This window comes from Pteropus medius, unplaced genomic scaffold (genome assembly GCF_902729225.1).
Source record: "Pteropus medius unplaced genomic scaffold, Ma_sr-lr_union100, whole genome shotgun sequence".
NCBI classification, from domain to species: domain Eukaryota; kingdom Metazoa; phylum Chordata; class Mammalia; order Chiroptera; family Pteropodidae; genus Pteropus; species Pteropus medius.
The window spans coordinates 414,261-440,946 of NW_024350396.1; the positions used below are offsets into that span (position 1 = coordinate 414,261).

Sequence of the window (26,686 nt, forward strand, 5' to 3'; positions counted from 1 at the left end):
CATCACCATCACCATCATCACCTGTGTTTGTATCACTATTATAAAAATCATCGACTATTATCATTCCTATCACTTTTATCTTGTATATTTATTCATCTGTGGGTTGGCAGTGTCCTTTGCGTGTTTCTTAACTCAATTTGCTATTAATTGATATAAGTCACTCCAGAAAGTTACTGTAGACTGTATAGACCATGGCTTCTTTAATGGGGTTCATTATATTTTCCTATCTGTTCTAATGGCAGAAAGAAATATTTGTTTATACTTGGGTTAAAAATGTTTCAAGTCCGATTTTCTGAGGTCTTGTTTATGACCATTAGTCATATAATTAGCCCTATCTTTATTCATACCCTTCAAATAAGCAGTCCTATAAATAGAACCATTTTAATATATAAATATATCTTGTTGATGGCTACTATATTATATTAAAAATCTTCATCAGCCTCACCACCAAGGCCATGAATCAGATTCTTGGGGCCAGCCCCAGAAGTGGATTCAGCTTATGAGTCATAATGTCCACTCCTGTGACCCGTCTCTAGAGGAAGTGAGGCCTCCTTTCAGCTGCATTCCTGTCGTTGTTGGCTTTCTCAATTTTCATGAGCTCTCAACTGTCAACATCCTCTGTAGGTCACTTGATGACGGTGTAGCATGTTGACGTGCAATGTAAGGACTACTAGCGGTGACCGCACTTTGCACGCTCGGCCGAGCAAAGACTTCAAACCCACCTGCTCGTTCTTTGAACTGATGACCCTCAGAGAACTGATGGCGACATCAGCCTTGGGGCTCCATCCTCAAATACGCTCCTCTATCCACCTGAAACTCCCCCTTCCCATCCAGCAATGTGGTCAGTTACTGTCCTTCAAATCCATCCCCAGTGGATTCAGACCCTCTGAGCCTGGGACACGTGTTCCTTCCAGATGTGCCCGTGTCTCCCCGACGTTCCACATCTCAGCACGGGGGATACTAAATGGCGTCCGTCTACCCCTGCGTGGTCTGCGACAAACGGGATGGGGCCACTTTCAAGTGGCTAGCCAGTTAGAACACGCTCAGTAAGTACTCCCTAAGTGAATGAATAAACCTAGAAACCACACTTTTTCTAATGTCTCGGGTTCATGCAGAGAAACTGTCGCAAATGAGCCAAAGAAACACAAAGAAGTAAGGCCACTCACGGTGCCTCCTTAGATCTACCGGCCGCACGAGAAGCGAAGACCAGGTTGAGAACCCACACCCCTCAAACTGTCCCGAAGAAGCCCAGTGAGCGGGAGGAAGCAGTTGAGTATGACCTTCTTATGACCTTCTGTGCTTCCCACAGAATTCCCTGAGGGAGCACTAGATGCCACCCGGTCAGTCATTTGTCCGGTGCCCCATCATGCAACCTTCCGCCTTCCCCAAGCCTTTTTCCTGACCAATAAAGCTCAGGCTAAAATTTGTTCAAATCGAATTTCATTTTCCCCCTAGATCAACTCTCAGAATCGGCTGATCCTTCAGCAAACTTACCCCATCAGCTGGAACTCACGCAACAAAGGGAAGGCACAGCAGGTCATACGCCGTCTGAAACATCTTCACCCATTTAAGGTCAAGATTTTTTACCTGGAGTTACAGCTCACCCTACCTGCAATATGCCATCGGCTGACATAGTCCAGTCCCAGAAGGCACCCTGCTATGCAGTACCCCAGGTGGTACTGCCTCGAGGATGTCTAAATAAAAATTCCTGAACTGCTAGAAGTTCCTGTCTCTTTATCACTAGATGTCACTACGAGGTCCCCATGTTTACAAAACAACAGCAGCAAAGTTTCCCGTTTTCAAATTCCCAGGCTCTTCTTTTTAGCTGAAGGAAAAGAAATATTCTAGGTGGGGTTTTGCCACCCATGCTCATCCAGTCCGTGCACCTACACCCTTCTTTCTGCTTCAGTCACTATGCCTAAGATGACAGATGACGATGGCCATCTCTGGGTTTTGCTTGCTCAGCATCCAATGTTCCTTCGGGGAACCATCTACCCTGAGCTACTTTCTGTTGGCCTCACACAACCTTCTCCTCATCCAGAAGAAATATGTACCTACCCCATGCCCATCCAAGTGTCTTTACCCTCGATACAGAAATTGGGTCGAAGTTGGCCTGCGAGCCAACCTGGGCCGATAAGCATGATTCCCACATCCACGTGCTGCTCTGAGCTCAAGGACAACATCACATGGAAATGCTAGTGACCACTTTTTGCCGCTCCGTGGAGACAGCTTCAATTGAAGAAAGCCAAGAGGGAGGAGGAAAGATGGACCACAAATGCCAGTTGTTTATGACAATGGTTCAGATCTGAGGACATCGTTTCTGAAGTGACATCTCCTGCTAGAATCCTCGGAACACTGAGCCAACAAATTCCTTTTTTTTTTCCCCCCAGAAGTAAATTTAACCCGAATTTCTTTCGCTGGCCATGAAATCATTCCTAAATAAAAACAGCTCAATACATCTCAAAATATATATCGCTCCAACCAGTGACATAATATATAACTGGAACCTGAGTTATAATTTTGCCAACTTTGGAAATCCATTCATTTTCCGTATCGTGTCGTGCTGGTTATTGAATGCTGTCTAACTAATTACCGCAAATGTAATGGCTTAAAACAACATATTTATTCTATCATGGTTTTTGTGTATCAGGAATCCAGGCAGAGCTTACAGGGTCCTATGTCAGGGACTCTCCAGAGGCTTCCATGAAGGCATTTGGCCAAAGCCGTGGTCCTGTCTGAAATCTGAGTGACCAGGCAAGATACCTTCCGAGCTCACGAGCTTGTTGGCAGGACGTGATTCTTGTGGCCTGCTGGACCAGATGTCTCCATCCTTTGCTGGCTGTTGGCAGGCGCAGCCCTTGGTTTTCTGGCCACAGAGATGCTCATGACAAGGCGGCATGTCCCATCGGAGCATGAGAACCTAGAAGCCAACAGAAAGGCTCTGCTTGCAAGACGCCAGGTCCAGCTTCTGAGACAATGTCATTGTGGAAGTGGTCTCCCGTCACTTGAGATGCACGTCTTAGGCCCACACGCAGGTGGATGGGATGCCATGACAAACGTGAACACCAGGAAGCGAGGATCGTGGAAGGGCCACCACGCGTGCCCGCACAAACAGGCGTGGTGCAGGTGCCTGGAACCCTCCAGAAAAAGGGAATCCTTAGGACCTAGCAGACACAGATGCAGATGTCTCAGAGGGAACAGCCAGGCCCCACATGGATTCTCGAGGAAGGAAAGGGAGTGGAAGACGGAGGTGCTGAATCTCTTCCTTTCCAGGAAAAATGTTCAGTAGGCGAATGTGGCTTGTGGCTCAGAACAGCATGGTGGTGGAAAAACCCCTGCCTCGGGGGGCTGGGAGCCAAGGCCACTCTGTGCCATGGGCAGAGGGGTGCGAGACAGCCATGAGATGCCAAGAGTGTGAGGAAGGCTTCCTCAGTGACAGCACTGGGTACTGACAGAGGATTTTAGGAATCTGGATGCAGACAACACCTGTTCTGGCTTCTTCTGGCATAGACGGGATGTGCAGACAATACATACAGAATCTGCATTGTACTACTACACCTTGGGTGGCTTCCAACAAGACGAGTTTCATAAGTTCATTGTCTCACAGTTCCGTAGGACAAACAACCAAAATTAAGGGGTCAGCAGGGTCGATACCCTTTGCGGGCACTGAGGGAGACTGTGTTCCATGTCTGTCTTTCACTTCTTTTTTTCTGCTGGTTTCCAGTATCGCCTGTCATGGCCTGGCGTGTAGGTGTATCCCTCCAGCCTCGGCCTCTCTCTTCCCAAGGCATTCTCCTTGTGTGTCTCTGAGTCTCTTCTTATATGAACTCCAAGCATTCTGGATTTAGAGTCCTCGCTCATACAACATGACCTCATCTTTACTTGATCGCATCTGCAAAAATCCTATTTCCAAATACACGATATTCATAGGTCCTGAGGGCTGGGACTTCAACAGATCTCTGGGGAGTACACAACAGAGCCCATAATGCATGTCAACTCCAAACCCATGACGCGAGAGAAGTCCAAAGGATTAATAACCATAACATGGTCTAGAAATGTTTTTCAGAGATGCCAGCGGATAGTCTGTGGTCTTAGAATAATGATTCCGAATCTCGTAGACCCCTACATCCCCCTCGGGCTCACAGCTCACAGTACCGCCTCATGGCTAAACTAATTTTAAAAACGATGCTGACGATAATAAAAGTAACACACGACTACAAAAGCGTAAGTAGAAAGAAATGCCACAGGAAGCTCATTTTCCCCTAAGTCTGGACAAAGCCTTCTAAGATGATGATCTCGACTCTTTTCCAACCTGTGAACTTTAATTAATTCCTAGGAAGTGGCTCCATCGCTGTTAAATTAAATTATAGCCAGTTGCATTTTAAATACAGGCAACCCACTGCCTTCCTCAAACTATAAACCAATTATTCAGTTTGTTGGCCGTTCTATTGCAATTTTAACGCTGCTTTCCCACGTAACACCTCGGGGGCTTGGTATTTCAAAAACACACGCACACAGCAAACACTCTGGCTTGGCTGCGACTGGTAATTGTTGAGCTGTCAGCATCCTGTGGGGAAATCTGAGCCCTAGCAGCAAATCGCTTCGTCCTGGTGTACGCAGACCGTGTGTCATCAGAAGCAGAGGGACCGTATTTTCTTTCACTTTCTAAATCATATTGTAAAATGTGATATTCCTCTAAAAATATAAAAACATGCGGCTTCAGGTTCAACATGCATAAAACAAGAGCCTAATGTACTTGGCAAAAAAGAAAACAATCTAACACAAACTCTGGGTTCAGTCACGACTCCTACTGTGATCGATAAGAAGCAAAGCCTACCTATCGGTTGACAGCAGCAGTAATAGTTGGGACCGAGACATCCACGGAAGGACATGGGACTGGCAGCTGGAGCTGCCACTCTGGGAAACAATCCAGGGGTCTCTCAAAAAGTTAAAAACAGGACTATCGTGTGACTCAGCAATTCCATTTCTGGGTATTGATCCAAAGGAAATGAAAATACTACTTTCAAAAGATCTATGCATCCCGATGTTCACTGTAGCATTATTTACAATAGCCAAGACATGGAAACAGCCTCAGACGGTTGGATAAAGAAGCTATGGTATATCTATGCAATGGAATATTACTCGGCCATTAAAAAGAATGACATCATAACCGTTTGCGACAACGGGAAGGACCTAGAGGATGTTATGCTGAGCGAAATAAGTCGAGGAAGGACAAATAACATATGGTTTCGCTTATATATGGAGTCTAAAAAAACAAAACAAAACAAAACTGAAACAAACTCAAAGATACAGACGAAAGTGATAGTTGAACAGGGGAGGTGAGGATGGGAAGACAATGGGTGGAAAAGGGTGAAGGGAATAGAGGCCACAATATCACGATAAGTTGGCTTGGTGACGGGTGATCACTAGAATCCGTGGGGCGATCACGTCGTAGGGCATAAAAATGTCCAATCGCTACATTGTTGAACACGTGAAACTAATGAAATACTGTCTACCAAAACCCTTCAACACACAAAATAAGAGCTTCTATTTCTAGTCTACATACTGTAGGCTAGGAAGGGGGAGGAGAGGGTCATGAAGCCGTATGCAGAAGGCGCTGGAAAGTGTGTGTGTGTGTGTGTGTGTGTGGAGGGGGGCACGTGTCTTGCCTCCAAAGCAACCCCTGAGCGAGAGAAGAACTCGAAGTTGCTTCAGCTCCGTTGCTGGAGGACCCAACCCTCTCCGCCAACGAAATGAAACCCCCTCCCAAGCTGCAGAGGTCTTTGACTGACCAGGGCGTGTCCATCATTCATCATTCATTGGCTCCCTGCATCCAGGCAGATGATTCACTCGCTGAGTTCCCAAACGCCCCTGCCTTCCAAGGCTTTACCGCCTGCAATGGGCTGAACCCTTGCGAGGACACTGATACTTGAGAGCATGAGATTGGAGGTCATCTCCGCTTAGAGCTGCAGAGGGGTCCACAACAGGGAAGTACTACACTGTGAAAGGGTCTATGTGACATGACCCCTAAAACGCCTTCCACGTGGGAAACGGGATCATTCCGCGGTCGAAGTCCTAGCTGGCGCCCTCGGTCACTGACTCCCAGGTGAACGCGACGTACCAAAATCCCCTTTCTTAAAAAAAAATATGACATGACCTCGGAAAACCCGATATGCCAGATCTGATCTCCTTATTATCTGCTTTTGGCTCAAAAAGAAATATCTAATTGAATTTAGGTTTTTTTTTTAACACTTTAATTTTCCTGGGAAAAATGCTGTTTTCTAGGTGTACTCTATTTTCAAATGTATTATTTCAACATGCAAAATCAATATTATTAGTTGAGTTCATACTAGTTATCTGGATGGATCCATTACAAGATAGATAGTGATGACATTATTTCAACAGATGAAAAATTGTGGGGAATCTGACTGCGGGGACTGATTTTAATAGATTCCCTGCCCCCCAAATTCCAGGCAATGATGTGTACATTTGAATTTAGTAAGAATGGAACCTGATGTTCTTTGATTCAATCTTACTGCACAGTCTGCAGAGAAGAAAATAATGTGCATTGGAATTCCTGTGGATGGAGTTCCATGTATAAATCCTCCAATGTCAAAAATGTAACAATGCAAAAAACAAAAAAAACCAAAAAAAAAAACCCAAGTGAGTCATTTGCATGTTAAATTACATTATCAAAGCAGCTCCCTTCTCATGGCTTGTCCATCCAGAGGAGCCACTCCGCGGAGCTAATATCAGAAAACCGAGAAATTGTCTCCTTGTTGCACAGTAGGTGTGTAGACGCCTCGCATATTCATCTCAAGAATGCCGGAAACTTTCCATCACGGGGCCTCGAAGCAAAACATCAACTTTCAAATTTGCCTCTCTTTTTCTCTGAAGTCTTAAAGCACCCCCTAAATTCTCGGTGCCCGCGAATCCCCTTTTGGAACTCGAGTTCTGTTGGGGCTCCCTGCCTTTCCCAGCGAAGGGCTTCCCTTTCTTTTAATCACCCCCTTAAACTGGCCCCACCACGCCTTGCATGTGGTAACTGTGAAGAGTGATTTGTTTTCTCCACAATTTTTCAGTGAATGGGCTGAAAGGTCTCTAAAGAGAATAACAAATGGAAGACAGACAACAAGACATGAAAAATCAAGAGTTGGGGTCAGGAGGTCAATAGAGTAACTCGAACTGGGACTAAACTCAATACATAGCAGGCAGATGGAGCGTTAGGTGAAACCAGATATTCACTTTTTGATGGAATGATCGATCATGTCACAAAAGAGATGGAACAGAGTGTAGCTCAAAACATCAGTTTTAAGGAAGAAGAACAGGAGTGTTTGTAAACACGGTTTTTTTTTGTCGTTTTTTTGTTTTGTTTTGTTTTTTGGTTTGGAATGAAGGCAGGCATTCTCTGTTTTTAGGAAAGTCTGCTACCCATCATTGATTTTTTTTTTTTCAAGTACAGTTGAACAGACTTCATGTCTTGTCGAGGCTACCACCAGAGCACCTCTGCTTGGAACAAAGCAACACGTCCAGCGTTCCTGCCTTATGGATGGGAACGGAGTCTCCCCAGGGCACACGTGAGCTCTGCACACATAAGCACGCTCAAGGAAGACCAGATGAGGTCTGGGCGATGATGGGCAAGTTCAGAGTTTAGGGAGAGAGGGGCAGGGTGGCAGTGTCCATGTTTAGTGTAGCTTTCCCCACAAAATCATAAACACATTGGATTTTAAGTACATTGTGGATGTTCATTTTCCTCTCACAGGCTTTCCTCCAACATCCTACTCACAGACACACCTCACAGACCAACACACCAACGCCCACCTTCACCATCCAAAGTAATCAGACGTGAGACATCTAACAGGGAACGGTTCTCATCCTTATTGCTGTTGTTGTTCAATCAACTTCCGATCTGTAAAAACTTACTCCTCTGAACCTAAACGTAGAACCTTCTCTTGAAATAATTAGAGACTACAGGGTCTCGTCTTCATCGTACCTTAACAGGTGGTCAGTCCATGAATATAAATCATCTTTCTGGGAGCGTCGCTCTGCCTCCCTTGCCTGAAAGGTGACCGTGTGATTTGGAGGTATGATTTATTTAAGTACGGCCACTATTGTGCCTCTCATGACCCCTCCACGGTCCTCAAATCTCAAGCTAAGGACATCTCAAATTCATTTGCTTTAATTTCAGTATAAGGACATCTCAAATTCATTTGCTTTAATTTCAGTATAAGGACATCTCAAATTCATTTGCTTTAATTTCAGGAAAATAATTCTTAAAACACAAAGGAGAGAACGTGAAATCAATTTATTATGAAACTAGCTCGGTTTAGCAGAAACAAACCACACACTAGGAAGCCCGGGACCAGATGCCAATGATCACACCCATGGAACTTAATCTTCCGGTAAAGGAAATTGTCATGAGATGAATATTAAGTTAGCAAAAAAAAAAAAAAAAAGATAAGAAATAAAGTTATAAGAACATACTGATCGTTTCTATTTTATAATTATTTCTTATGCAGTCGCTTACTCCACAATCACCATAATCCTCAAGAAACATTCACTCCTATTACTATTATTAATACCTGCGGTCACTAAATATCAGAACAGCTGAATGGCTTGGCCAAGACAACATGAAAAATAAATGACAGTATCAAGACTGTCATTTGGCAACAAATAAAGACATTATGTTTCCTGCTGGGAAGATTCTACAGAAAAATGATCAAATTGTCAGAAATGGACAAATATTCCAGCGGACAAGTGGCATCTGAAATTTCTACCCCAGACACTTTCGTCGTAATATTGCTTATGCTCTTCACTATATAGAAAATCGATTTCTTCATATATCCTAGGGAAGGTGGACTTGTTCTAATTATGAAAAAAAGGTCTAAATTGCAAATGGCATTGAGTCAAAATTTATGGAATGGAAAACAGGAAATGTAAGGAAAAATTCTCATTTTTAGAACAAGGTATTGCTAAATTATCCAAATAGACATGATTCATACTAAGCCAGCAGTATTATTCTAAATGGATATAATTCCTGAAGCTCCAATAAGATCATTGTTCTATGTCAGAATTGGTGAAATCTTTAATCTGGGAGGGAACCAGAAACCTACTCCAGCTTAACCGTGTTCACAAAACTAAATTCTTTTCCACTAGTTCTTCTCAGGAACTTATTTATTGACTAATCTTTCGTAATTATTATCAATTACAACCTACATCTGCACTACAAAAACGGGAATCATTCATGATTTTCATGTAGTTGCATGCCGATGTAGATGGTTAAAATGTGTCTCGCCGGGTTAACTTGGTTACGTTTTAGTTTTTCATACAGATTTCGCCACCATCTGCCTAAAAATGGACTATCTGTGATGAGGAGCCAAAGGAAATTGATTTCTCGTTTATCTCGCATTAAAAAAATGAGTAGTAATGTTGTCTTTGAATGTTGGAGCGCACTCTTCCAAAAGGTGGAATTTCATGCTTTCTTGATGATTAATTTCTGTAAGTTACATTCGATGCTAAAAATCCATTTGACAACTCCGGTTGAAAAACAGAACAAAGCTCAGGGATAAAGCAGAACAGAATAAATCTCTGCTCTTTTAAAAAAATGCTACTCCCTCAAAACTCCCTTTTGTTAACACACTTTGAAGTGTCAGAAGCAATAGCCTCTTGCCCCCATTTCCGAAGCTGACCCCTCCCCACTATGACAGTAAATAATTATGTTCTAGCCAAGACACATTTATTATGTGCTGGATCCCATACACGTTAGACCCAATATGCACGTGCGAGTTCGCTGAAATGTTCTGGTTTCCTGTTCTATTGATTATGTTCCACTAACACCGGATAACAGTGTGGTCACCTGCTTGGGATATCAGTATAGACACTTCACACGGATTAATGCCTTAAACACCGCATCACAGAAGCCACGTTACACGTGACAAAACGGAGGCACAGACAAGCCTAATACCATGCCCATCATCTCTCAGCTGGGCAGGGGACAAGGTGGCATTTGAACCGGGGCTGGTAATTTCTTGACCTTGCTCTAAGCTGAGCTGGAGGAGTGAGCCAAATAGACATTAAAAGGCATAGATAAAAGATACCTGTGCCGCCAAGTTCACATGGAAGCAGCCTAAGTGTCCATCGATGGATGAATGGATAATGATGTGCTACCACACACACACACACATACACACACACACACACACAGAGACATGCGATTCAGCCATAAAAGAATAAGGAAATCCTGGTATCTGTAACAATATGGATGGACTTTGAGGGTATTATGCTGAGTGAATTAAGTCGGACAGAGGAAGACAAACATGCATGGTGTCACTTATACGTGGAGTCTAAAAACAAACAAACCAAAACTCAAACTCATCACGTATGTGGTTCCCTCAGGAGGGGTGGCCTACCTGGGAGGTGGGGAATTAGATGAAGGAGGTCCGAGGCCCAAACTTCCAGTCATGAGATGGCTGAGTCCTGGGGATTTGCCATCCACTGCGGTGGCTATAGTTAGCATGGCTTCATGATGTATATGTGAGTGTGCGCGTGTGTGTGTGCGCACACGTGTGTGTGTGTGTGTGTGTGTGTGTGTGAAGGTTATCAGCGTCAATCCTGAGTCCTCATCACAAGAAAACATTTTGTTTCTTTTCTCCTGCTTCCTATGGCATATATATGAGATGATGAATGCTAATTCAATTATCGCGGTCATCATCGGAAACGGACACACGTCAGTGCAATCATGAGGCTGCACACCCCAAACTCACACGGCGATGTGTGTCAGTGGTACACCAGTAAAACGGGGGAGGGAATTAACCTACATGTTGTCAATAACTTAACTTATCGAGAACTTATTGTGTGTTTGGAAGAGTAGAGAATCCCTTTTGCCCAGAACGGATCAGATCTTGGGTGCTGGAGGGACAGGCCACGAGGGGGAGGGGGACCCACGAGTTTTTGCTAAGAGGGGTAATAAGTAGGACAGAAGCCACAGAGAGGCACAGCTGCCATCATGAGTGAGATGGGCTGGGGAGAGATGAGGAAGGAGGATGACTCGTTCGTTTTGCTATCGATCTGTTATTCGATGACATTCCTTCTGAGTATCGGTCTTAGATGCCTGTGAAAACTGAAACGGCCCTTCATTATTTCCCCGTGTAAAATCCGTGTACCTTTCTGAATGTGACATTAAGGATTCTTTGCCACGAGGCCGTAATGACCCGCCGAAGCAAAGCTTCGGGCTCTCTTCTTTCGTGTTGAAGCTTCTAGTGGGCCAAATGTCTCCTCGCCAGCTAAAACGAGATTTTTCTCCTTGATACGCATGAGGGAACGCAGCAAATGTCAGCCTCCCAGTGTTTAGATGCTTGAGACAGAAAACAAAGCAGGTGAATTAGAACCTGAGAACACGTGGGCCTTCAGAAAGCTCTGAAGAAGCCTTCACCAATTCCTTGATTTGCCAGTGAGGCAGATCCCTGGCTCTGGATTTCGGACACTATGAAAGGCGGCCAAGACTAGGTATGACTTTTCTATGGGTACGAACGTCCTGGCTTCGTGTATCAACTTTCACACGTATTATCTTTCAGTTGAGATGGTTGGAGTTACCTTGAGCTGAAATCGAGGTTCGCAAGGCTGTATTGTTGGGTGGGACAGGAGGTTCAGGGGGAGAATCCATTTGCTTGACTTTCCCGGCTTCTAGAGGCTTCCACATCCTTTGACTCCTGGCTGTCTCCCGTCCTCAAAGCAGCTGGGATTCTCACCTTTTTTTTCTGTGGCTCTAATATCTTCTTTGACTTCCTCTTCCATGACTAAGGGCCTTTGTTACTAAATATTGGGCCTGGGCCCACCCACGTACCCTAGATACAGTCCCCCTACCTTTAGGTCAACCGATCAGCAAATAGAATTCCATCGGCAACCTTAATTCTGCTTTGCCACATAAGGGAACGTATCTGCAGATACCAAGGGTTGGAGCCTACAAGCGTCTCTGTCTCAGAATTAGGGACTGGTGCGTGCATTACGTCCCTGACATGTAACACGTGACTGGCACATAGAAAGTCCTCAGAACTATTTCGGGTAGTAAAGTGATGCCAGCTCTTCACCCACAGCCTCTGATCCAAGCGAAAAGAGAAATCTCAAAACACGGAGTACCAGAGTGGAATTCTGAATTGCAAATACCCAATCTCGCTGTCTACACTGCTAATTAAATGTACTGATGCGAATTAGATGTTTCCTAAAATAAGAACTTTGGGGAAATCAGCTGTAATTTCCATGTGTTATTCTGCGGGTGGGGTTTATCCTCCAGAGAGTAACCGATAATGAACTATCTAGGCCCCCACACGGATTCTCAAACTGATGCAAATACTTAATAAAACCACAAAACTCCTGACCGGAAAGGCTGTGGTTTGTTGTTTACACCAACAGCCAGGCATGTAGCTGCGAACGCTCACCAGCAAAATCCCAATATCCACATACCGTCGGAAGATCGGTTCTACCTTTCCCGCCCCTGTGACATGCCCGACGGCCTCGTCGGGACCACGCGAGATACTGTGTGCGAAACTGCACGAAAAAAAGCTCAAGAAGTCAACTAGTGGCTTCGGATCGCTCCCTGGGTTTAGATGCTTTTCCATCAGGGGGCTCTTCCCACGTGTCGACAGGCCCAGATTCCTCTCCATGCCTGAGCCATAGTGCGATGGAGCGATGGCTTAGGGTTTCCGTAAACACAACCGCACATCTCTGTCTCTGTCATAAGGACGCTACTGATTTTCCTTCCTGAGTGGTCCAATTGGGTCCCACCTCTCCTGTGAGGCGGCATTCTACCTGACGTGCGGTCACTGTCCGTGAGGTTAACTGTATAAAGTCACCGGCTCTGAGACGAGCCCAGCCACTGTAGTGTGAAAGCCATTCTAATGGACTCCCCTGTTCGAGTTCTTTCCTCCCCTCTTTCTGCCTTTCCTTCTTTCTTTATTACTATTATTATTATTATTATTTTTTATTTGAATAGCTCATTAGGACCAAGGATGGCCAGCCAGGCGGCTTGTACAATGGAAACCGTAATTGCATTCGGGAGCCATCACTAACACTGTGACGTCTGCACAAAGCCGCTTTTGGGGCCCGGTCCCCACGAGGCAGCTGGGCGGGATCGTGGAAGTGCGGTGTCCGATGCCAGGTTCTCTCCGGCCCTCGCGCTCGGACCTGCACTTCAGGAGATAACTGTGCGTTCCGTCGCCATGGCGACAAGGGCCGCAGGCCAGAAACGGGGCATGTGCCGAAGCACGGCCCTTCCCTTTCTTTCCGTGGCTGTCTGCGGCGTCCACAATGGGCGACCGTGGTCCGGGGGCTCCTGACACCCTCCACTCACACCACCTTTTAGCGTCTACACACAGAAAGAAGATCCGGTTTGGGACATCACTGAATAACGTGATCAGTTTTTTCAGACCGCCGGCCAAATCTCACTGGAAAACCCTTTGCCAGGATTAAGGGCAAAGAAAAGACGTCCCTTCATGAAGGTTACAAAGGACACATTAGCTTCTGTAGCAGGCGACGCCTTTGATCCTCGTCAATTATTTCCTGAAATGCCAGGAAGATGCGTGATTCTATGCTTTGCGTTCTTTTTCTAAACATAGCATCAGCAAATGGTAAATTACAAAAGTGGCACCCCAGAGCATAACTTTCTTCTGGTTTACCTCTATAATATACTATAGCTTAAAATCTACACGGACAGGAAGTCTCCAAGTGTTACTAGCGCTGGATTAAATCATATCGAACATTACAGTTTTCAGAGACTTTTTTTTTTCGCGATTGTGTCATTGAAAACAAAAGAGCCATTTTGTTCAAGCGAGCACATTATTTTCTAATGTAGCTAGAATCGTCGGATGACACACATTTGCCATTTGATTGCAGCGAAGGTTGGGGGAAAACAGCGCCCAAATTTAGGTCAACGACATGGATTTTAAAAAACGAAATCCAACGGTTTCATAAAATACCCCTTGATTGTGTAATTGACACAATCAGTGGTTCCTTTCAAGATTCAAAACAAACAAACCAGAAAAAAATAAAAAACGACAAAAGTCAAGGCATGAAAACAAACGGAAGCATTCGTTATGATTTCCAGTTTGCTAACTTAACGCAATAATGTTCTTAATTCTATTATTTTCGATAGGTTCCTTTCTGCACGGATGGATCAGGTATACCATGGAACACGCAGACGCTCCCACCAGCTAGAGCCTGCAAACGAGCACAGCAACAAGGCTAAAAGCAAACTCTAGATACCGTGAAGAGTTTAATTTCAGGCTTGGCCATCCACGAGACGCTCGGTAAACACGCGTAGACCAAATCGGAAGTGACTACGTCATCTGCATTTGCAGCGTGAGCAAACAATTAATAGGTCACAGGGACTACAAAGGCACAGGGCGTTCGTTACAAAGCCCTCCCGGCAAGGCTCGTCGGCTGAGGGAGCGGGGGCGGGGGGCGAGGGGTCTCCTGTCTAAAGCGCGTGCTTACCGTCTTCCGTGGGCACGTAGATGTTCAAGTACAGGCAGTCCTCATTTTGATCCTGAACGTAGGTCATCAGAGTATCCAAGTTGGCAGTGAACCATATGGGCAGCATGTCGTGCAAGAGCGACCTCTCGTCCAGGTGCTGAGGACACACGGGGGCGAACTGCGTGGCATTCCGAACCCCGGTCCACGAAGACGGAGGTTCGGGGGGCTGAAACCGCCTCTCTCCAGTGGGAGGCGAGGCGTAAGGGACCCCCAGGAACTGCTCCACTGGACCCAGAATTTCGTTGGGCAACGGTGTCCGTAGGCCCCGGATTTTGCCATAATTTGTGCTGACCACGGGGTACTGTGCCTGGCTGTCGATGAGGGTGAACTTGATGGCGAGAGCGGTGATCCACAGGACGACGTGGGGGTTCACCATGATGCACACCGGCGTAAAAAACAGGGGAAGCCATAACAGCCCTTTGGGTGTCGACATTGTTCACTGCACATCCGCGGGTGTCTGTGGGGTACAGCTCCAAGCACACGACACCGTGAAGCCAGCCGCCGAGAGAGGGGGCTCTCCAGGGAGCCCAAGACCTGGGAGAGGAGACGGGCTGGCCAGGGGGTCCCGCAGATGGGTCATAGACAGAGCACGAAGTTACGGACGTACCAAATGGTGTTGCAGGCAGCCCATCGCGAGAGAACAGCCGCCCCTTAATCCCGGAACGGATTATGTCCCCGAGCGGCAGGCTTCCAGGAAGCGGTGACCGTCCAACACGACCCGAGGGCGACGACGGCTCCTTATGAAAACTCCAGGGCAGGGTGGTCCGCCTGGTGGAAGAAGAAAGCAGACAAAGAGGATGAAACCAAGACATCTGCCACCACGCCACGTGCTGCCTCTTCCCTGCCGCCCTCCACCTCATGCTATGAAATTCTGATTCACGCGTGAATCTCTACAGCGCTGTCTCTGTGGAGTGCGATCGAGCCAGACTGGCTATCGCGTGTCGCAATCCTTGCTGCTTGCCCGACACCTGAAACCACCGATAAATGAACGAGCAAAATCCCCAAAAGCTATACACGTTACACAGACCACTGTCACGATGCCACCCGATTCCACCGTTATTGATGAGATGGCCCCATCGGTGGACCGCGGGTCCCCAACCCCTGCTTCTCTGATGAGCTCTAAGTTCTCAGGGATGAGAAAAAAGGAAACACACATCTGGGCCAAACTGGCTCAAGACCTGTGGATATTTAACAGAGAACAATGACAAAAAATCATGCATCTCATCTCCTAACGGCAAGAGCATAGACTGGATACTCATCCTGCTCAGGCATCAGGCAACCCAAGAGCACGCATCTTCATTCAGCCTGCGTATGCCATCGCCATGACTCGTGGCATCTTTGTCAAAAACCGAACGAGACGGACATGTCACGTACAAGCCGTAGGGCTCGTCCCATCGAGACGGCATTCGCAATTAAAGGTGCTGACACACGTGGAACGTTATATGCCTCTGAGGGTAAACCCCGAAGCCTATTTTAAAAGCTTAACGTCCATCTGAGCCCGGGCGGAGTCAGCTTTTAAAACATCCGCTTCGTCGCTTCATCGCGACATGGATCCCGGGGCTCAGACTAGAAGAACATTGCTCGCGGAGGCTTAAACACGCTGTGTGTAAGAGGACAGCGTGAACGACCCGTTGGGGATAGAAAACGCGTCATCGGGTGTTGCTAGGAGGACACCTTTAAATACAGCATCCTTCGACACGAAACTGGGCAAACAGGTTGGTAAGACATTGCGAGTTATGCAAAGTATTTCCGGACTGGAACGTAATTATGTCTTTTTTTAAGTGAACAGCAGAGCAGGATATATCAAACCGATCCATTTTTTTTTTTTTAATGAAATGTATCACACACAGATCTATTGTGGAGCTATAATGTCTTTGGGGGCAAGTGCCACATTCTGGGGCCTGAGAATCACGGCTGAATGAAAATGGTAAAAAAATCTAGACCGCAACTTTGAAACTGAAAAGTGGCATCACGTCTAGTGATGCTGATGTATGTATGGGGTCGCCTCTGTGTTTGCATTGCACCGTAGACAACATTTGGATGTCCGCCACGGCGTGACCCAGCGTCCAAATCATTAAGAGACATACAAGAGCAAGGCAGCTCTTCCACAGCCCCATCTTCCAGAAAACTCTGCTTTGGAGCCTCCTTCCCCTGATCTGTTTGGATAAGACGTCCAGTGGACGCCTTGAACCCTGGGCAGTAGCAAACACCACACACGCTATGTCCGTTCCTACACCCAGCTACCTACGATCAATTTACAAATTAGGCACAGTAAGAAATGAACAAGAGCCAACAAGAGAATAGAAGAATTTTAACAACAGACTGTGAGAACAGTTACGGGATGGTGCCTTCGTGAAGCGAAATAATTAATGGTGCCGTGAAGACAAGCACTGTGACATGCCGGTCAGCGTGATCACCCACAGGGACACTGAGTAACAGGTCTGTCTACAGGGTGGAGACGCCGGACACAGAGATGGCTCATGACACCCAGGAGCTGGGCTCGTGACATCCCACCACACTGCTCAGAATGGCGAGCGATTCGAAACTTAACGGACTGTTGTTCGGTTCTGGAATTTTCCTTGGAAGATTTCTGGACTGCGCGGTCCACTGAGGGTAACAGAAGGCACAGAGAGGGAAATCACACACAAGGGGGTGACGGCTGTAAGCGTCTGGGGATTCAACGAGAGCGTCCACATGACATGTGACACGGCCTCCCGAAAGCACACGGAAGAGGTAGCCTCGGTCGGTGCATTCGTCCTGGCACCTGTGAACGAACTCCGGGGGGCATTGCGGTCCCCACCTTCAGTCCTCCAACTCGGCGTGGATGGGACGACTGACGAATCCCATAGTCGCGAGGACCGTGCAAGCGAACGCGTCACCCCCAGACCTTGGGCTGGGGTCATGTGACCCAGTCTCCCCCCCGGCTAAACCTCCCTCCCCACAAGGTTCTGAAAGCCAGAGAGAGATATGGAGTAGCAGGAGAAGAGGGGACCTTGGGGGCCTCTGAGCACACCCCAGGTCTAGGTGAGGTGTCCGTAGTAGTCACGAGTTCAGTGCTACCTCATTTCCTCCATTTATTATTATTATTATTATTATTATTATTATTATTATTATTATTAGGCCAATTTTCATGGAAAGAATACAATCTCAGGTCTAGAGTATCCTGACCTTGGCACTGCTGATGTTCGGGACCCTGTAACTCTTTGTGGCGGGGGAGCGTCCTGGACGATGCAGGGCACCGAGCAGCGTCCCTGGTCCCCACCCACCGGACACCAAGAGCATCTTCTCGTCACTATAAGAGTCAAAAGTGTCTCCAGACATTTCTACAGGACTGGGGCGAACTCATTTCAGGGTGACGACCAGCAGACTAACTCGCCAGATCTGCAATGCCGGTGGGCACGTAAGCTTCTGTGGGCACACCGAAGGATTATAACCAGAGGCACTACATGCCTGTTTGTGTGGATAGACGTGCCTGCGCGTGCGTGTCTGCAAGTGACATCTGAACATTTAAAAACTTGAAAAGTTTTGCCATCACGAGTAATGAAGATTTTGACAATACACTACTGAATATGCATCGACATCACGAAAGAAATCAGTATAAACTGAACCAAACAATATACTTGCAGACAACAAATGAAAGACCTCCCGTGTAAACTTCACACAGGAAAAGGGGTGAAACCTCAGTAAAAAAATATATATATATCTTTAATGTATATTAGATAAACATATTTACATACTATGTTTTTATATTTATATCTACAGTTTTTCATTTTCTCCAAATGAAAATGGGATACCACACAAATCTGAGTAAAAGTCTGAATGAAAGAAAGTAAAAACCACGACTTCATTGAATACATGCAATTTGGGGCTAAAGGGCTTCATAGCACGTGTTCCCTGCCAAGGTCACAGCACGATCTGAGAGACGCGCTGCCACTGATTTATACCTTGACTGGGTATTTTAGAATCATTCTCTCTGGGGCAGTCTTTTTCTCTGAGGTCGTAATTAAGACGAGGCTCACACCATTCAAGGATGTCAGACTGTAAGTCAGTCGAAATAAAAACTGCAATAAACTTCTCCCGACACTGCACGTCCCTCGACTTGAGATCGGTTTAATTTTAAAATATGTATTTCCATAAGGTGGGCCCCGATCACGTTTATTTTGCTGTTTCGTCTGTACAAGAGGTAAAATCTGTCTCTGGGGTGTTGACGGTGGTACCTGTCCGTGACCGGGGAAAATCTTAAAAGAAAGAGAACGCTACGGATGCATCTTCCAAAAAACAAGAGAGAGAGAGAGACAGAGACAGAGAGAGAGAGAGAGAGAGAGAGAGAGAGAGAGAGAGGGTAAATGAGCTGGAAGGAGTCTCAAAATAATACAACACTAAAAAATGAACAACTGAGATGGTATTCAAATGGATAAATCTCAAAACATAAAAAAAGCAAGTCACCGAAGAATACACATGTGGTTTTCTTGGTATATTACATAAAACTGAACGGTCTGTTGCTTAGTGCTATATTTGCACTAAAACATTAAAATAGCTAGGGCATTATTAAAACCGAATTTGGGGGTAATCACTGCCTCTGAGGGTTGACAGTGAAGTAGTTCACATGGATATACAAGAATATTAGTAACGCTTCATTTTGTACTCTGGCAGTATGTCTGTTTAAACTTTATTTCTAAATATATAGAGTATACATTTTATGAGTATGATTCTTTTACAATGAAAATTTTAATCACAAGATGCGTGTCTGCAAAGTTTGACTCAGCAACTTTATTTTCTCCTGCACGATCAAAATATCTTAGATTTAAAAACCGAAGGAAAAATGTAAACTGTTTTCTCCAAGGTCATGTTCCAAGCCTAAGGCAATGGACGATCACGTCATCGTCCATAAAAAGCAGCGGGCTCCCGACTACATCGCTAACCTGGAGGACGAGGTCGCCCGAGATTTCAACTGTCGTGGTCACTAATTAAGCCAGGTGACCTCTGCCACATCACTTAGTGCCCAGGGCTCGGACAAAGTGACCTCTCTGGTTGCCTTCAGCCTGAGGGTGGTGACACCTCAGACCGTTGTCATGGAAACGCAGTAAACAGGAGCTAAAGAAGCTGCTGGGAACCCAAAGCTCCCCCCTGAAGGAGGAAGCTGTGCCTTCCACATAGCAGAGCACGGGGGGAGGCTGGCTGTGTCGGGGACATCTTTTTAAAAAAAGATGTCCCTGTAATTCCATAGAACATGTATGAGCAGGCAACGAGAATGTCACCAGATTGTCACGGACCGGACTTCTACGTCAAGATTCGGAAAGCATATTAATTTTCTTTTCGCCCGCAGTCATTGATTTGTTGTAATAATGATTTCGGTGTACCGACCATCCCTCTCTCTGATATGTAACTCCAAGGAGTTAGCGCACAAGAGTTTGCACTTGAACTATGTATATGTAAATACTACGCGTGTTCTATACATGTAATTCGCACTTGAACTCTATATGTAACTGTGGTCTATAATATATGTAATTTGTACTTGGACTACATATGTAAATATTATGTTATATGTAAATATCATATGTCAAATAATATATTTAATATATGAGTGTATATTTAAAGTTTACATATATAATTACATGTACACATTTTCAAATGTATATAATCTACATCCATACTAATGAAATGATACGCTATAACATGCTGTGTGTGCATCTCCAAATCAGCCCACTGAACTACGAAGCTCGCTGGCTTCAGAAATCACGCTGTCTCCACTCCTTGTAACCTGCCCCGTGCCCTGTATGTCGTAGGTAATCAATAAAACGCAGTGTATGTGATGCTCACTACCCGTTTCCATAGAGATGGCTGTGAGCAGGAGCCTCTGAAAGACGAAGGACTCCAACAGACACCGATGGCCACGGAGTCACTTACTCGTCCAGGCCCTGAATCTCTGGGTGGCAGTAAGGACCAACGGTTAGAGACATGCGTGCTGGACTCTGGCTTCCGAGTGTCAAACTGGCTCTAACTGTAACTCCGCCAGCATCCCAGACGAGGCTGGAAACCATCCACGATGTCACTTTCTTACCTAGAAAATGGGCACAGTAACAGGACGTAACTCACGGACATCAGTGCCTGGGCCACTGTGTCAGTGCATGTGAATATATACACACATATACACACATATGTGCACACGTATGTGTATGCAAACATCTATACATTTACAACAAGAAGGAACCCCAAGGAAATGCTCGTTAATTATACTTAACTTCGTGAGGGTCTAATGTCCGCTTCTACTCTGAAACCCACTTGGATAAATAACATATAGATACACCAATGAACTTTTCATTTGAACCTAGCCTGCATGCCAGTTAATGAGATGAAGCCTGTATTTAAATTAGCACCACGAAGCGAACGTCTGGTCCATTCTCTGCCACCACGTCCTTCGGTGGGAACGTGGGCTTCGTTTCGGCAGGATGCAATTTGGGATGCAGTGTTTCCGAGACGCATTTCGAGTTCTGGGTGTGCAGAGTGATCTGGGCCACAGCGGTTTTGTAAGATGGTCCCAGAGGAGCTGTGCATCGCAGTTCAAGACAGGGGAAAGAAACAAGGTTACCGAGAGGCACAGAAGGCAGGAAAAATGGCCCCGGGAGGAGCACTCTCGCTCTGCCCTAGCCACTTCTCAAATGTTTACATACCCTGCTGGACGCTGAGCAACCTCCCATCAGAGACCGCAGAGGACGAATACTCGCACTTGGAAAAGAAAAGGTTTTCAGCAAAAGTTATTAAGTTAAAATCAAGAAAAAGATGGGGAAGGCAGGCAGAAGGCAGCTGAGCATGGAAGGCAAAAAAAACCAAACAAACAAACAAAATAACAAACGACAAAAAAAAGATGTGACGACATGCTCCTTCGCCAGCCTGATATGGGTCGACCGAGGCAAAAAAAACACAAAAAACAAACAAAAAAACAAACAACAAAAAAAAGATGTGACGACATGCTCCTTCACCGGCCTGCTATGGGTCGACCGAGGTCAACAACACACTCCCAGCACCGGCTCCATCTCGTTCTCAATGTAAACTTCCTGGGCGCCCCACTGTCCAGCCCCTGTGTCTTTGCTGTAGGAATCTATTTCATCGTGAGGAGAGAGAGTCTTGGGACCACTCTCGGACACAGAGTAGGAAAGTGTGCCTGTCGTTGGCGCTTACTTTACCAGTTTCACTCGCTTTCATCGAAGCCGGATTTGAAAAGGAGGTTCCGACGTAGATCTGAGCACAGATCTGCCTGCGGCTCCGCGAGCTAAGTCAGGCGTCCCAGATGCCGGGCCCTGCTAATACCGCTTTCTATAAACGGCTTCCTCTTCTCCGCGGTAGGTGGGCAGAATTATTTTTAAGGAAAGATTTTTAAGACGGAGAAGAAGTTAAATGGGATTGCCTACAAAAAGGAACACTACCGGTTTGAGTTAAAAAAAACAAACAAAAAATAAAACAGTCCATCCACAGACAGCACCAGCACCGTCTGACCTGGTGTTTGCACCCCAGATGCGGTGGGTCCTCGCCCCGTCTGGCGGCGGGTGCGTGGATGGGCGGCCGGACACACTGAGGTCAACGCCGAAGATGACTGAGTGCTTTCAAGCAGGAAACGACGGAAGAACCACCTTGGCTGGGCATAAGCGTGTGTCCGCAGGTCTTTAATAAGTGGCTTTGAACCAGCTCTTCACAGCCTCTCCTGATGCGCTCTGCATCGTGCGAAAAGCAGAGACTCCAGAATGATTCCTGGGACACCAGCCATGACCTCAGGGCCTGGGCTGCCCTGCTTTCTGCCTGAAGCGTGTGTCCTATTTGCCTACGTGCTGCTGCGACTTCTCGAAAAGAAAGGCTGCTTCCTTCTGTACGGAAGACTCTGCTCGGGGAATTATGATTTCCCTGGCACACACACTCTGACAGTTAGCACTCTATTCGTGTGCTGCTGACGGTGTGCAGTCCCTCGACATGTCAAGGCGACGTGCTTATACGCTGTAGGGCTCCAGGTTATTAAGCAATCCTTTTTCTGGACCTTTTGCTTCCTCAACGTGACTCTGTGGCAAGGTCCCCAGAAAGGGAAGATTCATCTTCGGGAGGGACACACCCCCTCCCTTACCCCACCCCTCCTGTTCCCCAAAATGTGTCCCTCTCTGCATTCCTCAAACGGGAGTACGTGCACAGGACAACAGACCCTTCTCCCAAGACGGAGACACTGCAGAGGTCTCCTGTCTTTCAGAACATAACTGACACGAGACCTTCCATCTCTAGGAAGCGGCTGGGAATAGAGGCAGGAGGCTCCCTTGTAACCCTGGGTGTCTCACGGCAGCGGGGGCAGGGAGCAGAAAAAAAGACGCAGAAGGTTGAGGAAGCAAAAAAGAATAGGAAGTTCAAAGTCGAGAGACAGAATCAGGGCGAAGCCGAGATTGCACGACGGGGCTGCGAGGCACCTTCCTCCAAACCCACCCGCAAACTCGCACGAACGTAAGACAAAGTAAAATTCATTAAAATGAAATGTGTTTTGCTAATGAAGGCAATAAATGGACTCTTGAGAACCTCAAGTTGTTTTTTTTTTTTAATAAAAATGGTAAGATTCTACTCAACTAGACTCCTACCTCCCTTCTTTCTTGACCCAAAAAGAATGCTCACACTTGAAATGTAATGATTCTCACATCCTCCACGTCTGGCAAAATGCCTACATGCAGAGGCAGGTTTGCAAAAGGAAATGTGAACCAAGGAAATTCTAAAACCCTTTCTTCCACCCAGTTCCAAATTTAGAGGTTCTCTACCCAGAGTCTATGAGTGTCTCATTCCCACTCAGGTGTCTTTTGAAAGATACCACGAGTTCTATAAATGAGAACAAAGGAAATTAGATGCCCTTTGCGCTCACTGTGAACTAAAATTTCATATTTATTTCAATTACGAATGTAGACAGAACACACACATAAGCAAACTTACATAACATACTCGATAATGTTAAAAATTCCTGCAACTTTTCCCCTATGAGAAACTGCATGTATTTTCATATCAAATTAATGCTACTGTAGATATCTAAAAATACCATTTGTACTCATCACTATTTTGATACTGTGACAATTAATAGCCTCTTAACTAAATCCGGTTATTTAATACACGACAAAAAAAATGCATATATTATTGGGCACATTTGAGAAATATCTTGATCACTATTTCAATAAAACCGTTCTTGTTTATCTTATTCTATAACTTCAAGTATTATTTTTAGAAAGGGTGTGGATTTCTCACCAAACTGACAAAGGGGTGTGACACACACTTGTATATACACCCCCACTCCCAAGCATGCATGGTTAAGAGCCCTTGACTACTTAGTAAACCATCGATACCACCCACATTTGCAATGATTGCAACTTGCTGGGTAGAGCAAAGGTCACAGGATGGCTTTCTGTTGGCAGAACAGAGGGACGTGGCTAGCTGACCGAAGACCGCCTGCTCAAGGACCTTGCACGAGGCTTCTCCACCCGCCCGTCTCTCCTTTCCGAAGACGTGCCCTGGGCATAAGCACTCCCCGAGAAGGAATGACGCTGGCCTCTAGCTGGACGTCTGGCTTTGTTCTCGTCCTGGCCCCCAGGTCTGGAGTTCTCCTGGGCATCTCTGCCCTTACCTTTGGTGGAAGCTGAGACCCCCTCGGCTTGACTTCCCTAGAGACCGCAGGTGCGCCTGTGACCAGTGGCTAAGGGGACCACTGGAGCTATCCTAACGCAGGAAATCGAACAGCTATCCGGTCCCTTCCATGCAGTGCTTGCAAGTGGGGGGTGTCATCGCCGAAAAGAGAGCATCCCCCTCAGCCGCGTGGTCCTTCCTTCCCTGAACCCAGGCCCCTTAAATTTCCAACCTAAGACTTGAAAACGAAGGACATTTACATACGGACCTGTCTTCCCAGGGACGGCTGCCTATAAAACCACAGCGAATGTCGACGTCCACGCGAAATACCGCACATTAGCAGGGGAAGGGATCGGAGCGAGTCAGAAGGAGGGACCGCATTTGCCAGTGTCCGCCCTGTGCCAGGACGGGCTCTGCACTCATTAAGGCCACCGAGACTTCCGGAAACGAGCAGAATGCGTGGTGGCTGCCTAATCCCCGGCCCTCTCCCACATGCTCCCCGTGCTCCACTCCTAAGACAAAACGTGGCCCCACGCCGGATGCCGTGGAAGCTCTCGAGTGCCTTGTGACAAATGGCAAAACCCTGAACCTCTCGAAGCATCGGTCCAATTCTTGCCTCTCCCCCGAATTGTGACTCGGACCGTGTCCCTTCCGAACCCCAAAACTCCCTCTCGCTTTTCTGAAATATATCTGCGGGAAGGTTTCTTTCTCTGAGTGGCCTCGCTCTGTACAGAGAAGGATATAAAAAGGTTGATCGTTTTGGGTTTGTTTTTTTCCCAACACAGTAATCAGACCTCACGGATTTTTCTGCAATTAATGCTTTCCTTGGCTATTTTCAGACCTCCTATTAAGAGCCATTCTTCCACACTGGCCTATCCCTCCTAACCCAATTAAACCCAATTAAATCCTCTGCCACGATTGTTGTAGTGCTCCCATGTTTAATGATCCGTTCGCCAGTGCGTTACTGTATGTTCTTTTCAACTGGGCCACCCCACACCGTGTCACCAGCAGGATGTACGTATAAATATATATATTCTTGACGTTGAACTATCATCAGGCAGATTCTCCCCAGTGGAAATCTACTGACATTTTGGGAGCCGTGTTGAGACTCGGTTCCTAATGCAACTGGAAATATTGGAGCACCATAGGCTGATTGCATCAAAGAGGTTTTCAAACAAAAATATACAACAATTTGTCTCAGCTAAGTATGTCCTTTGAATTAATTAGGTCATTACAAAAACATGGTGCATTTATGGAAGCCCAGATAGCTGCCTTCAAAGTGTATTAACAGATGAATTTTGGTTCATTCTCATCCTATCTCTGTCTCTCTCTCTCTCTCTGTCTCTCTCTCTACTAAATATACTCTGTCTATATACTCTCTCTCTCTCTCCCTTCTAACTTTCCTACCTCTCCTCTCTGTCTTTGTGTGTGTGTGTTATTGTGTGTGTGTGTGTGTGTGTTTAGATGCCTGCCCAAGATTTTTACAAACTATGTTAAAATTACAAGCCCCATTCTGACAAGGCCGTTTTCATATTTAATGTTATATCACAAATTAAGAGCTTGTAGAAATGCACTAAAAATACATTAAAAATTCTTCGGTTCTAAGGATATTATAAGAATAGAGAAGCTGGGAAGCCCAGACTCATCAGAGGCAAAGGGCGGTCGGAAGTGGCCGGATGCAGACACACAGCTGTCCAACAGATGGTCTGTCTCCCGGAAATGAGGCGTTCCCCAGGTCTCAGGGAGGCAGCATTCACGTGTCTCAAGCAGACACGGGAACAAACTAATAAGTTCTAGCAACATTAATATTTTGAAGAGCAGACTCTAGGGTAATATGTCTTACAGCCAACCCTAAATGGTAATACTGTGCGGATTTAACGAGTTAGCTTGTCCAGGACACAAACGACTTCTCAAAGATCAATGCTTTTGCAAGGCACCAGCTTCTCATTGAAAAACACCGAGCTCTACGCCCTGTGTGACGTTCACCGGGTGACAGGTCCATTGAAGAAACGTGGACTATGCTGGATGCAGAGGAAGCATTCCACTGACTACTAGCTTGGCCTATTGGTAGAGAATGAACCGTCGGTCAGCATGGGAGCTTGGGAAAGGCGAGATTTTAATGAAAGAAAACTTGGCTCCCGTGGCCTCCTCGACCACCGAACAAACCTTAGAGCTGGTGGTGACGTCCCTGGTCTTTCAGTGAAAGGATCTAAAACCGTAGCAGAAGGCAAGGAAGCCCTCCAAGGAGCCACTTAGGATGCCGGCTCGGGAATCGCACACTGAGAAAAGGACATTTAATTCAACCTGCTGTGCGGTAACAGGACCAGGAGACAATGGGACAATTAAATCGGAATGATGCCATCGAGCGCACACAAGAGGCTTCCCTACCACACTCCAGAGCAGGAACATTCTGTGACTTCCGATTAAAAGAAGAAGAAGAAGAAGAAAGGACAACAAGCAGAAAACGAAAAGCTTGTTGACAGAAGCATGAGGTCATTTCTGAGCGATCGCGGCCTTTCGGTAAAGAACA

General features: G+C 46.2%; 1 protein-coding gene across 7 annotated transcripts in view; it reads right to left on the reverse strand.

Moving 5' to 3' along the window:
* NLGN4X (neuroligin 4 X-linked) overlaps positions 1 to 26,686 on the reverse strand; it is a 247,268-nt gene that overhangs the window by 176,761 nt on the left and 43,821 nt on the right. For all 7 annotated transcript variants that reach the window (XM_039839641.1, XM_039839634.1, XM_039839640.1 and 4 more), the window contains one exon: positions 14,488 to 15,294. In XM_039839641.1, the coding sequence (XP_039695575.1) occupies positions 14,488 to 14,959 (472 nt within the window). In that variant the 5' untranslated portion in view covers positions 14,960 to 15,294. The remainder of the gene's footprint in view (positions 1 to 14,487; positions 15,295 to 26,686) is intronic.